At 40.4% G+C, this 14,873-nt stretch overlaps 1 protein-coding gene across 1 annotated transcript; it reads left to right on the top strand.

The window, feature by feature from the left end:
- Positions 1-1,898: 1,898 nt before the first annotated feature.
- Positions 1,899-14,089, top strand: agpat5 (1-acylglycerol-3-phosphate O-acyltransferase 5 (lysophosphatidic acid acyltransferase, epsilon)). Its single transcript, XM_075478165.1, has 8 exons — positions 1,899-2,709; positions 3,646-3,715; positions 3,796-3,911; positions 4,005-4,094; positions 5,198-5,288; positions 6,143-6,304; positions 11,369-11,492; positions 12,603-14,089. The coding sequence occupies exons 1-8, from the start codon at positions 2,491-2,493 to the stop codon at positions 12,826-12,828; spliced, it is 1,098 nt and encodes a 365-aa protein (XP_075334280.1). The 5' UTR covers positions 1,899-2,490; the 3' UTR covers positions 12,829-14,089.
- Positions 14,090-14,873: the final 784 nt, after the last annotated feature.

The following is a 14,873-nucleotide window of genomic DNA, read 5'->3' as shown; positions in this document are numbered from 1 at the left end:
GATATTCTTGTTGTATATCAGGCAGTGGTTCAAAAACAAGAATTCAAAGACTTCAGATGTGCTCCGGGCTGAAAGAAGATCTATTTGTGCAGAACACATTAGCACCTTGCACATCAGTCTGAAGGTCTTCTTAGTTTGTTTTTCATTTTATGAACAAAGATGAATAAGTAGACTCGGGGGCGGGATCACTTAACAACATAATGTAAACTTTAGATGCACTACAATCAAACAAACCCTCATTTAAGCTTTTTATTTTTGCCCACAATCATCCTTTTTTTTTAATTATAAATGTGTTGTGAACAATGACATTAACCTTGTAGCACCCAAGCATATGAATAATCATTGAAAAAAATCATTTTGGCTCTTCTTGCATCTTTTTGGGTGGGAATAAACCCATATTTTTGGAATTGGGCTATTTTTGATCATTTTAGACAATGTTGCATATTTGCAACTGTGGGCTTCCCTGATTAATTTTGTTCACAACACCAAGTCATTCTCTGCAGATCGTTTGGCAAAAAAGGTGTAGTGAAAGTTCACCAGTAACTGCTGCTACCACAATAAAATGTATATAATAGACCTTTATTGAACATTCTTAATACAAAGTGCGGAACGCAACCTTCATAAACTTTCCATTCAACAACAAATCAAACAGATTTCACAGATCTTTGTCGTGAAAAAGTGAAGCACATATAAAATGCAAAAAATGTAATGTAAATAAAAAATGTGCACATGAAGCTTATAAAAAATGCAATAAAATAATCATAATAATACAATTTGGAGACCTGACCTCCCATTACGGTCATTATGCAGACGCTTTTATCCAAGGTGACTTACAAGGTAAGCAACATGGGGTTCAGTGTCTTGCCCAAGGACACTTTGACATGTAGCCTGGGGAGGCCAAGGGTTGAACCACAGACCTTCCGATTGGTGGGCGACTGCTCTTCCTCCTGAGCTACAGCAGCCGCATTACTGGTGTGAAAGGTGGACAAAGCAGACCACACCAAACGAGACCAGAACGAACTAGAACAGACCACCGCAAAGCAGAGTGTAATTCACTGACCCAAGAAAATGATTGAAAATTATGTGACAACTGTCAGCACATAAAATGTAATGTAAAAAAATATTACACATGAATGTAAATAATGTATGTAAATTTAAAAAAATCAAATAATGTAATGTAAATAAATAAAAAGCTTGTTGCATATCTGCAACTGTGGGTGCTACAAGGTTAAATTTAAAATGTTAATATTTATTTCACTTTCTAAAATTTAGTTTCTCAGATATATAATGCAACATATGTCTGAGAAATATTTATAGTACTAATAAATTGAAAGACAATTTATTAGTGGTGAATAGTGGCGCAAGAATTTATTCAGTAAATAAAAGAGAAAATATTTTGTTCCCTCATGGCGCGTTCCTTCTTTTAGGTCAAACCCACCAAAATATAGAACTGTATCAATATTTTGTTTTTACCATGTTGTGACTAATATGCTAGACTAGGCTGCTCTAATCTTGCCATCTTCAGTGCAAATATTTCTCATACATTTAACTGTGTGAGACTGAATTCCACCTCAGAAACGCAGTTATCATCAGTAATTAATGAGGCTTTGATAGTAAAGCCTGATTAGTTTTTACTCCACATGGTCTGCAAACAATAAATGTTATGGGAAAACAATTTAGAAGAGCTTAAGAACCTGAAGACTACTTCCGTTTGCCAAAACTTTCTAACTTCAGAGGTCTAGGAAAAAACAAGGTAAAAGAAAGGCGATGGTATGGTCCTTTAATATTAAACCCTATGAGGCTCACGGTATGATATCGCCTATTGGCTAGCCTTCATTGCGTCACTCGACCAATCAGCTTCGTCAAAGCTCTTGTGTCATACGTAGGGAGGCGTGTGTGACATTTACTGCTAGAAGCTAGTAGCCGGATAAAGATGAACTGAGGCAGGAAATTGACAATATTTTTTTCTTTTACTAAACAAGCTGACTTTTGGGTTACACTTTACTATCGTTTCCGCATTAGAGAACAGAGTTTATGTCAAACCTACAGTTGGATAAAACTTCCAGTTTGACCCAACACGTTTTATGGTCGGCTAACGTTTTTTTTTCTTTCTTTTTTTTTTTTTAACTTGTACAGTAAATGCACGGAGTTTGGGCTGAGGTCATTTTCTGTTTAGCTGTTTTAAAATGTCGATACTTTTCCGATAACTTTGTTTTTATGTGATGTAGTATGGGTCAGCGTTAGCGCTTAAGCTGACTTTGCAAATTGCGTTTTGCACACAAGGTTAAATTTAGCTTTAGCCAACTAGCTCTTCACTCCCTTCTTGCTGCAGCTTTCTCACTTTCTTATGCTGACCTCTCGGGGCAGGTGTGCTGAAAGTAGGCCAGGTGTGCTGTGGGATAGATAGGGTGCACCGTAACTTAATCACGGTTTGTGATACTAACTCCAACAGTCGACTTCAGGGATTTGTAAGTGGAGACAGGTGGAATCATGCTGCTCTCTTTGGTTGTGCACACATACTCGCTGCGGTACTGGTTTCCTGCCACGATCATGCTGGGAACAGCCCCAGCTTATATACTGTCTTGGGGTGCTTGGCGCTTACTTTCAACTGTTTTACCAACAAGTGTGTATCACAAGGTAGACGACCGACTGTACTGCATCTATCAGAGTATGGTCCTATTCTTCTTTGAACACTACACAGGAGTTGAGGTAAGTCATCCTTCACTTTCTGTGTGTAGATATTATGATTGGTGTCTGTTGTTTATTGTGTGATCACCGTGTCCGTGGCGAATGACAGACCTACAATGACACAGACATGAGTAAATGCTGCGTCTATGTGTTTAGAAATGTGCCTGCATTAATTGTCCCATATGGAGTTTACACTCACACTCAAAACAAAACATTATATGTACAAATTTCTGGAAAAGTCATTTTGAAAATCCTAGCACTTACCCTGTACTTCCTTACCCCTTCTACTGCACTTTATCTTTCTGTACTTCCTTCTATGTCTGCACTCTATCGCTACACTGTCACACAGTCTGACTTGTGGTTTCTTTCTATGTAGCTTATTGTTAGCTTTGATATTAGCTGTAATGTTATATATTTTTTCAGTTGTAAGTCGCTTTGGATAAAAGTGTCTGCTAAATGCATAAACATAAACATAAAAGTCAGGTTAATTTAGACACCCTGGCTGGAAAACAAATTCTTGATGAACCTGCTGCTTAGCAAGAGGGTCTGCATTCTTTTGTAACGTTTGCACAGCTTTCAGATCTGGTATATTTGTATTTAAGGGTGTTTAGACAAAGAGTAGTAATACTGGTGCAGCCTGGAAACCTTTGTGTAAGATATGATATGTTATGATGCGTCTGTAAAGCACCAATTGTAGGATACAAGGAAGGCCCCTCCGGCTTCAAGCCACATGATGAGTTTGAATGAATGCTCTTCGGTTTATTGTAAAGAAATGAGTGTGGGTGTAAACTTGAATGGTAGCCAAATGCAGTGTGAACATGAAACAAAACAAAGATGATTTGCACCAAACTTACAAATTCATGGCTGTAAAAACAACAACAACAACAACAAAAAAACATGTAACTTTTTGCTTCCCTGTGCAAGGCTTTTTACCAGCTCTTCAATCTGTCTCTGTAGATTGTTATATATGGAGATATACCAAAGAACAAAGAGAATGTGGTCTACCTGTCAAATCATCAGTGTACAGGTAGTGAATCTGAGTTTGCACCTTTAAAAACGCGTGAATGCAACGTGAAGCACAGCTAAACGTCTCCGTTTTCCCCGTAGCCGACTGGATCATCGCTGACATGCTCGCCATCAGGCAGAGTGCTCTTGGTCATGTCAGGTATGTCCTTAAAGATGGACTCAAGTGGCTCCCGCTTTACGGATGGTATTTCTCTCAGGTAATGCAACGATGTGACTGTCACTTTCAAATGAATGATGTAGATATGTTTTGAATTCACCGTTTGTTCACCGGATCATCTTTTTCTTTTTAGCATGGGGGAATCTATGTGAAACGAAGTGCGAAGTTTAATGAAATGGCCATGAGGAAGAAGCTGTTCAGTCAAGCTCGATGTGGAACACCAGTAAGTATCCTTGACGAATGTTTTAAACCTTATTAACAAACCTCTTGACTCCATATGTGCAGTGGGCCGTGGGGTCTGCGATATCTGTAGAAAAAAAAAACCCAAAACTGTATATTCATGAGTCCAATTATCAGCTTTAAACAACAACAATGGAGGTAAAAGGCTGTTGTTGCAAGAGTTTTAAATAGTAAATATTATTTTCTATTTCAATATCTGATTTATAAAACTAGCTTTTTATTCTACATTGTGAGTCTTTCAACCTTTGTGCAAATAGTTTGTGTAACCAGAACATGATGAGAGGGTGGTGGTTGAGTCGAAGGGCTTTTTTTTTTTTCTTTTTTTCTTTTTTTTTTTTTAATCGCTTTTTTGGATTTGACTGAGAGAGGATTAGTGTGTGTGTGTGTGTTTAATCGTGTTTCAAGTATTGCTCATGTTGTGGGGACATCTTTTCTGTGTACACAGTGGCAGCATGAGTGAATCGTTCTTCCTTTTGGAACAAGCCCCTCGTCACTTAATTGTTGCCTTTTAAGAAGAATACTTGCTTTAAGGCTGGGTTTGGCAGGTCGTATTTAGGGTTAAGGTGAGAGTACGTCTCCAGGAGTAAGTCGGAGGGTTATGTCCTCAGAAGTAATGGAGGCACAAGTGGGTGTGTTTGCGTATTTGACAGATGTGTTTTTGGTGACCTAAAAGCACACAATGAAATCTGTGTTGTGACGTGTCGAGCTGAAAGTTAAATGAAACCCTTTTCTCACAAAGAGAAATTTGGAAAATAAAAGTGCGACGGGATTATAGATGTTTTCGTCATTGTTTCTGTTTGGCCTCATTAAATAGGTCCCGGCAGGCTGTTGATAACAGGAATGTTTTAAATTGGATTTTGAATATAATGAACTACTGTTTTGCTTTGTTTTTTTTCCTTGTGTGCAAACGTGAGGAGTTTTATCGTTGGAAAAGGGTTTTAATATTTCATTGAGGATTATTTATGATCATTTTCTTTTTGTTCAAGAGTGAAATGATCAGATGACTACATCCACTCTTTGACTAGTCCAATAAGAACTACACTAAAGCCTCCATTCCATGTGTTTTTCGTTTTTTTTCCCCCACAGATGTACCTTGTCATCTTCCCGGAAGGAACTCGGTATAATCCAGACCTGAAGAATGTTATCGCTGACAGTCAGGCTTTTGCTACAAAAGAAGGTGGAGGGAACACTGACTGCTGGATACTTATTCAATACAGCCCACTCAAGTCTGTAAAACAGCTGACTAAGTTTTGTTGTACAGCCTATTACCACCTTGCACGCCTTTGCTCTACCAATGAGCATCATCTTGCATGCAAATTCGTCTAGATTTCAAGTTGCGAAATCACACTGATGTAGTGGTGTGGCTCCAGGAATTGGTCATCCTCCATCAAAACTGCTTATTAATGAATTCAGCTTAATGCAGCTTAGAATCTGGACATGCTGCCTGTCAGTAAGACTGAGCGTGGTGCTCGCTCACAATTCTAAACGGTCCATTTAAAAGAGAGGTCTTCGGTGGTTGTTCCTTCATTTTACACAAGGAAGTGAAAGAAAGTGAGTGCTTCTCTTTGTAGTGTTCGGATCTGCGCAGTCATTCTGATGCCATTGAGCAGTTTCGCAACATTGTTTGGCCATTCTGCCGCGATCGAGCCTATTTTTGTGCCACCGCTCTGAATATCACCTTCCCCTTTAATCCAAATAAATCACTTGAGAGAGATGACATGTGCTCACGACATTATCTGCTATTAGGGAGGTATTAGTGAGCAGCGGATGGTACCGCGTTGACCAATGAGTAGTGACTGAGACCAACACGAGCGTTCACATTTAATCTCCTGAGTTTTAAAGCATGTATTCTGCAGGGGATTTCCGCTAGTATGTTTATAGTGATGAGGAAGAGATGGCATACAACAGCTGCACTTAAATGGCCTGCCCTTGCAGCATATTTGTATTTTGATTTGAAATGCCAACTTGCTTGATGAAATGCCCGTTTGCACAGCTGATGAACTTAAATGTGTTTTTGCGTCCTATTCGCAGGACTGGCTGTTCTTAAACACACCCTTACTCCAAGGATGAAGGCATCTCATGTAGCCATTGAGGCCATGAAGGACCACCTGGATGCTGTGTACGACATCACAGTGGCCTACGAGGGAACATTGGGCGGCTCTGGTCAGAGAAGACCCGCTCCATCGATGCCAGGTCAGAGTTTTTAGAGCAAGCGGCCGTGCAGAAGTTTTATCAGTGCAGCTTCTTCATTTGTCCTGGTGTTACAGATGAATGATATTGGGAACTTTTCACGTTAGAAAAAAAATAAAAATGTGTGGACATGTTGAATATAGTGGAAAAGGTTTGATATAATTGTCTTAAAGAAGTTTCTTATGGGGTAGACAGGCATGAAAATCCCTCACCTTTCGGCGAAATTTGCCGTTTTGGTCCCAAAATAGGTGACTTGTGTGAATTGTGTAGATCCGAAGAGTTTTTTTTTTTTTTTGGGGGGGGGGGGGTACATCCACTGACGCATACAAATGGTTACAGCCAATCGAGATTAATAGCTATTAATAACTAGCGCTTCTTTTCTATTGGTGTTCTGATCAGCTGGTACAACCCACTCCTGGTTGCCAGTCCTCGCTTACGAATATTCCACTGATTCAGACAGCAAAGTCACATTTTTATTGATTGACATGGCAACCTCATTTCCCGCTGGATCTAAACTGACTGATGGAATAATCCGCAACACTGGCTCTGGATCTGAACAACGCGTTTTAGGGTGAAAGCTGCTAAATGGAAAAGTCGCACGGTTGTGTTGCTGTTGCGTGTTGAGGTAACTCGCTTACTGTGGCAAACATGTGTACATAAATGTTATTCTAACATGCGTGCTGAAAATCAAGTTTAGGGCATAACACGTTATCTAGCTCATGACGGCTGCAGATGTTAAATACTAGTTGTTACCTGCTAGCCTGCTTTTGCGAGACGAGTGATATGGAAACTAAGCTCAGTGGTGTTGAATGGAGAAATTTCTTGTTCACGCTGGATGGTTTTAAAAAACAGCAGACTTGATTTGGGCGTTTTTTGATAGTTAGAAAGCCAAGATTGTTTTGTTTTTTTTAACTGAGGAGCTTTCTTGACATGGGTTAAGAACTAGTCACTGTTCGCTAAAACTTGTCTTGAACACCGTGAGAGCTAGCTAAAGCTCCGGTAGAAATGATTTGCTCCTGTTCGCTCAATATTGTTAATACAGTTAGTGTCAAGCTTGTTTTTAACGCTACGTAACAGAAACACTGGTCGCTAGTAATGTTATTTATTGATTTATTGAAATGTAATGGTTTCAAGCCGCCTAAAAATAGCGAACACCGCCCGTCTCGCTCTAAATTAAACACCAGGGTGAAATGATATCTGGTAGTCCAGTGGTTAGTTCTACCCAAACGTGAGAAACAGTGATTGGCCATTCTATTTGCTCTCAAAAGTGCTAGTGTTATGACACCACACAACTAATCTAAATTAAGAGTGACATTTCTTACGACCAATTACTGTTCTGACATCTGGGTAACCATGTTACAGAAACCAGCTCTTCTTTTAACACTGGCCCAATGGTGGTAAATTTAAGCTTAGTGTGGCTGGTAGAAAAGAAAACGTACTAGCCATTTTGTGTTTGGCTAGTAACATTAATATCTTCTTGTCATTTTGGGTGGTGGTGAAAAAAGTTAATTTCGAGCCCTGTTTACAGTTAATACTGATGTTCCATTTGAACTAACACAAAATATTCTTGCAGGATGAGTGTATTAACAGAGGAGGATGCTGCAGCTGTGAAGCAGATAGACTCAGGGATCAAGTGCAGCTGGAGATGGGCTTGGGTCAAACTTGAGGGAAAGGTTTGCGTGAAGGGGCAGGAGGTGTCCTTCAGCATAGTGAAACGTGTTCAGTGAAACAGTGTTCAGTGAAACAGTGTTAGTGAAACAGCTCGTCATACCCCGCCCCCTGGGCCGCGCGCGCGCTCTTCTCACCTTTTTAACCCCTGACCCATTTTCATGCCTGGGTAGAAGAGGGGTGCATATAAGGATTTTAAAGCTATTTTATCAATAAGACCATTTAGTCTCAAGGTATTCGTAGAAAATGAAAACTCCAAGAAATCATGACCGTGATTAGATTTCTGGCCCCGTTCAGAGATGGTACTAACATGCTCTCTGGGTGATTGGATCACTAGCGGACAGCACTAAGTACAAGTGTAAGTCAACTCGGGCCGTGTAGACGACACGTTCGGAGTTTGACTTGTGGTCCAATTATTAGAAGAGGCTGAATGCAAGCGTGTCCTCAGTCAAACTGAAGGACCGCCTAGTCGTGTGAAATCACTCTATGAAGCTACAGAGTTTCCATGAGGCCATTTCCTCCCTCTTCTGGTTTTCTAAAACAATGTGTTCTGTAAAGGGCTGCATCCAAACCTGCCCGATGAATCATTTACAGAAAACCTCTTTTTATGTTAATTTCTGCCGCGGCGGTGAACAAAGCAGCTACGAGCTCAGTGCCGTTGCTCTGGATGGGTTCTGTCATGTCGGATCACAGCAGAACTTAAAGTGATGCGACGGAGCGAGGAAGGAATAATGTAAAATACTTGCCATTTTTTACTTGAATTAATTGTTTTTTTAAATAGTTTTCTGTTCCAATTTGAATCTACTAATTGACTGAAGTGATCCCTGTAGAAATGAACAGCTGATAGGGTAACTTGCTGCTAAGCAACCTATATCAATATAAGCTTATAGAACAACAATATTGACATGATGTACAATTGTACGTACAATAAAAGATGAAGGCACAAGACATATTTGGTTTTATTCAAAGCTGTCGTCACAAACTTAATTCTTACAGGCTTTTAAATGTTTTTTATTTTATTTACTGTATTATAATCATATAGTTAGTATTAAAAACAGTTTATCAGTGGATGTAATTAGATTTTTCCATCGTAAAGATTAATATGACATTTTTATCACCAAATAAAAAATGCAGTCAGCGAACAGCAGCTCCTGGCCTCCTTCGCAGTCCTCCATTGTAATACATGCACTGTGTTATCAAACCTGCCACGTTGTTTACAACCTCCCCGGTAATTAATCACATGGCAAACATGACCCATTAACAAGGACGCCTTCCTGTAAACAGGGTGACTCCGTGTTTTGGAGTATTTTTGATTATTGTGTTCCTGGTTGTTGAACGAACACTGTTTGATTCTTTTGAAAACCTACAAGAAAACATCCCGTTTCAGTCGGGATAAAACATCAATGTTTCTCGCAAACGGGGCAGAGAATAGAAGCGCATTCCTCTCATCACGCACTTCCTGGCTTCATGTGGTGAAGGTGACTTCGCAGCGAGGTGGAAGTGACCGGCGCGGGGGCTGCGTCACGCAAGCCTCCAGACTCGGGGAGATCTTTCTCAGTGGTCTTAAGTCGTTCGCTCTTACGGGGATGGATGGAGTTGACTTAAATAAGTCTGAAATATTAGAATCACCATTAAGTTGTTCTAAGTAATCAGGCAATGGGGATTCAACTTTAAACGAGCTCTGCAGACAGTTAACAATCAATAGTCAGTTGAAAAAAGACACAACATGAAGTGCATTTCCCTTTATATTATTATACAACCATTTTAAAATGCCTCTGTAGACCTTAAGTGCTGTGTAACCCAGTAACCTTTCCTCCAAATCCTTATTTGTTGCTTTGAAACATTTGTTCCAGATATTGACTGTGGAAAATGGTACTGCACATCCCCGAAGACCTTCGAAAGTACAGTTAAGCCCCTCGTGGTGCTGCGTTATCGGTGTCGTTCTCCTCTAACGTTCATTTTTCTTTCTACAAGGCCTGCTTAATGATGTCATTTAAGTATTTTTGAAATTGGTCTCTGTTCTCAGTTATTTCTCCGTGAGCTGTGCTGACGTTCCACCGAGCCACCGTGGCTGTTCACTCAGAAGTGCTTTTAGGTGTTTTTGGTTGGGAAGAAAAAATTAGCCTTCGGATGGGAACGTCTCTTTCGCGGACGTCGCGGGAGGCTCGCTGCTTTTGTTGTGTCTGTTGGTTGTAAGTCAGGAAATCTTCTTGCATTGTCCCCAATCATCAGTGTGTGTTTGTTTGACACATCAAAAAAAAAAAAAAAGACGCAACAAAGTTTGTGAGTCACAGGAAATAATCTCTGAATTTGTAGTATATCTTTGCATTGGGGGAAATAACAGCTGTATTATTTCTTTATTTAAATAAAAAGAGTTTTTCTCCCACAAAGTAGTTCTATAAATGATCAACACCTCCCGTAGTCTCTTTGTCTGCGTTTGACTTGAGGTATTTCTGTCTGTAATAAAGTGAAAAGGGGGGTTTAGATCATGATCATGTTTGGCACTCCAAAGCAAAGAGTGGATTTCCTTATTCTGTTCCATGTGGTTGTTTTTAAAGTGTGCTTTGGACCATTGTTCTGCTCCAATGCACATGACCTGCCGTGGAAGCTCGGCTTTCTTTAGAAAGTTCAGCATTGTTTCAGTAAATTCTTTAAGAGTCTTATACTGTCTCGATGCCAAGCTCTCGCTCAGATTCTCACAAGCCTGAAAACTGCATTTCACCTCCTGCACGTTTGAGGCAGGGCACTCTGAAAACTTTTTGTTTTAAAAGAACAAAAGTGTTTGTTTCTGTGTCCTCCTGAGATCTCCTGAGAGTATCAGAGCTGCTGTGTGTTGATTAAAACGACACGTGCTGTGTCTGAAGGTCAGTTTAAGTCTGTGAGGCGGCTAATGGGGATGCTTTCTCCAGCGGTGAAGCAATCTTTGGCTTCTGTCTTCGATCAAGTTTCTTCTTTTGGCCACAGTGCCACATTTCCTGGTAGCGTTCGTTGCATGTTGTGGAAACAGGAACTTGAAGGTTGGGGGGGGGGGTTTGTACACACGCACGCGTGCAGCCTTGAGCTTTCACACTTGGTTACTCTGACCGTCTCGGACACTTTGGGAACTGACAACTTGAAGATATTCAGACTTCTTTACTGATTAAAACTGCCTCTGATACAGTTGAAACTTTCAGAGATTTCAGCTTCATAACATGGGTATTAGAGAAACATTATAACCGAATCTCAGCTCTTTACTTTCTACGGTTGTTTGATTGTCACAGCAGCTCCACTCCATCACTGTCACCTGATGTTGGTTTTAAGTGCTTACTGTACGTGCCGATTTGCTGAAGGGCTTTTCCTGTTTTTGTTTAGTCTCTTTATTATTTTAATGTTTTTTTTTTTTTTTTTTATGTTTTACAGAATTCCTCTGCAAAGAATGTCCCCGCATCCACATACACTTCGACCGTGTGGATATAAAGGAAATCCCCTCAGAGCCACTGTTTTTCCGCAGGTGGCTGCACGATCGGTTCGAAATCAAGGACCGGTGAGTGTGTGTGGAACACTTAATCACGTTGAAATGATGTCATCCAGTGCATATGTAAATTGTGAGTGTTTTTCGACTTTGTGCCACCGGCTTCAAGCACTTCCTCTCACTTTAGATCAATGCACTTTTTATCAAACATATCCAGAAACATCCATCGCAGCTCTCAATTCAATTATCAATTTAATTTACTTTTACATAATGATACAGACTAGCTGCAATTACTTTCTGCTTTCAGCACAGGAATCCATCAAAGAGTTAAAAGTCCACTCCAAAGACGTTCGCTAGTATGTGAAAAGCCCACTCTGCTCTGACTGAATGTTTTTGTGGTGAACTTTCATTTCCATCTCCCAACACTTGAAAATGAAAACAAACAAAAACCCTATCGGAGGTAATCGAGTGCAGAGCATAGTGGGCTTTTTAGTGATGAGGCTTCTCAGATGTGTAAATTAACGCCCAGTTTGCCAGGATGCAAACAGGTAGTGCACATCAAGATTGTAACCCATGCACATCGGCCACGCTTGTTCGAAGTGTACATTAGTCTGCAGACGTGTGACGGAAACCCTTGATGTACGCTTGGGCAGAATTTAGATTTCAGTCTGTAACTAGCGTGGGGGTGTCTCAGCCCCGAATGCTACATTTCCCCCTAATCAGTTTCTGTCATGGTGGCACAGTAGATAACGGTTATTACTGTCACCTCACAGCAAGAAAGTTCCCGTTTCGCATCTCAGCTGGGGCTGTGTGTGGTTTCCTTTTGTGAACTAAATGACTGTTGCACTGCATTTGTTGTTCATAGTAAAGCAGCAAAGCTGGAAGCAGCCATTACTTGCACACGTTAATTCAACAGACACAGAAAATGATCGTCTTATATATTCTAACTAGCACATCAATAAAGACATCAATATGTTGAAGAGTGAAGAGTTTTGCAGATGTGTGATTAAAAATTCAGGTTAGAAAGTGGTAATGTGTTGATCTCATTGCAAGCAGCCAAAAAGCCCTGATGTGAATTGACTGCAGTGTTTGTGCCGTAACAGATGTGAATGATTCTTTTCCCGTCCCTGTGCATTTCTCGCACAACGCCATTTTCTAAGAGACTTGTTTGTCTTTTAAAAGGCTGCTGACAGATTTGTACGAGTCGCAGGATTCGGACAAATTGCACAAGTTCCCCGGGGAGGGCAAACCCTCTCTGCTGAGGCTCTCCAAGACCCTCCCGTCGGTGGTGATCCTCGGGGGGCTGACACTGCCATTGCTGCTGACGGAGAACGGCAGGAAACTGTACGTGAGGACCTGGGTTTGCGGGACACTGCTGGGCTGGCTGTGGGTGAACGTTCTCCCTTAAAGGAACCGGGGCAGGGGCTGCCACAATGAGACGCACACAGAAGACCCGGAGAAAGGTGCCATTTTCCTGTGTCGCAGCAACACAAAGCGTGTTCCAGATGCAGAGCAGTATCTGATGAGATGCTCAGAGTTTTTTGACTGTCCAGCTGTTGAGCGGAGATACTGAGAAATGTCGACCGCTTTATGCTTCACAAAACCCTCTCGTTGTTTGGATTTGCAACCTGAAACTATGAAAAACAAAAAATAATAACGCAAACGGGTTTGTTGGTGTTTGATTATATGAAAAATACTCATTGAATATGAAATAAGGATAGCAACATACTTCTTTTAAAACAAATTTCGCCCTCAAATTGAACCAAATCAGTATTCTCGCATGCTGTTTTCCATCAGTCATCGACCTGTTTTTACAAAGCTCTTATTTTTGAAAGCCACGTGCACACGCGAGTATCAAGAAAATCACACCTAATGGTCACGATCATTAATTATTAAGTGCACTGACTAATTGATGCTGGTTGTAACGTTTTTCTCCCATATCAGGAGGATTATGCACTTTTTCTCATGTAGAGTGAATGTTTTACACTGGTAGAACAAAACGAGCCGCACGCGGTCCTTTGAAAAGAGCCCATAGACGCAACACCAGCCTCATCGTTTACCATAAACATTCAAGCAGAGAATTTTTTTTTGTTGTTGTTGTTTTATGACAGTGAATGTAGCCGTCAGAACAAGTTCATTCATGTAAGTGGGGAAGAGACTGCAAATGCAATGTGTCGTGCATTTTGGAGCAAATACAGATGTTCTACCAGTGTAAGATATCCCTTGAATATTAAAATGTCAGTCATTGCCAAAAGCCGACGTGTTTGCCGGTGACGTTCCGTTCAGAATGTCTCTGTGTGTTATATGGTAAGCAATACTTTGTTTTTTGTTTTGTTTTTTATTTCTAGCCCGGGATACACCGCAAAGAAACTTGTGTCTGTTTGTTTCTCTGCATTTGAAATGTTTTTTTTTCTTTTTCTTTCCTTTTAGTTTGGGTTTAACGAGTTTCATAACTTTGATACTTGCATTTGTTACATTTAAGAAAAAAAAAAACGTGTTACAGTTCACACGAAAATCTCTACCTAACGAAAAAGCTGACAAAGCCATGTTTAACAGTATATCGCAGGTTCTTGTGCACTCGAAGCCATTTGTATTATAACATCACTGTATTACGAAATGCACTGTAATGTCCATTGTTGTTTACTGTAAAGAAACCATTGCAATTTCCACTTGTCACTTTACTCATTAGTCCTCCTTTACAGTTAGTCTTCTCTCCATGTCGATGGCACAGTAGTCTCGTGGATTTAACATCTTGCTCCGATACCTCACTTGAATAATCCTTCCTTGTTCTTAAATGACCCTTGTCAGCCATTTTATAGTCATTTTTATCCTGACAAGGCCAGACTATAACTCATCAGGAAACTGTAGACAGTATTTAAATGCCAACTGTTTTTTGGAAACGTGTGCCTTCTCTTCGAGGGCCACCGTGGCTCCGTTCCAGCAGGTGACACTGAATGGAGACGCTCTGCTGGAGCGGCTGCTCACAGCAAGATGTGGTCTCGTCTACAGCTCATAGTGGCTTATTCTGCTCCAAGAATGCATCGATTTACACTTTTTTGAGAGCTATTATTAAACTATGAAACCTTTAAAGTGTGTACGGTACTGAGCGTGGGAGGGTGCAGAGTGAAATAAAGTGGTTTTCTTTTGGGGAGACTGTCTTGTTCTGTTTCACTGTTTTGAAATGTCAAACACGTAGCACAAATACATACATATACTAATGGTTGACTGAGATTTGACATCTGGACATGGACAATAGGACTATCACATGTAACTCTTGTGTATAACCAATGAAGTGTTATTCATCTGTGTATTTTTAAATTTTTCTGCACCACTTTGGAACTGCATTTACATGGCCAATAGTGTGGCGATGCTGTCATTGATCAGTTACAGAACCATGGGTTTGTTCCCATCACTGTTCAATTGATCACTATTATATGTGCACAGTTTTAGGAA

This window comes from Odontesthes bonariensis, chromosome 2 (genome assembly GCF_027942865.1).
Source record: "Odontesthes bonariensis isolate fOdoBon6 chromosome 2, fOdoBon6.hap1, whole genome shotgun sequence".
Lineage (NCBI taxonomy): Eukaryota > Metazoa > Chordata > Actinopteri > Atheriniformes > Atherinopsidae > Odontesthes > Odontesthes bonariensis.
Note: the sequence above shows the minus strand (reverse complement) of the source record. Positions and strands in the feature narration are given on the sequence as shown.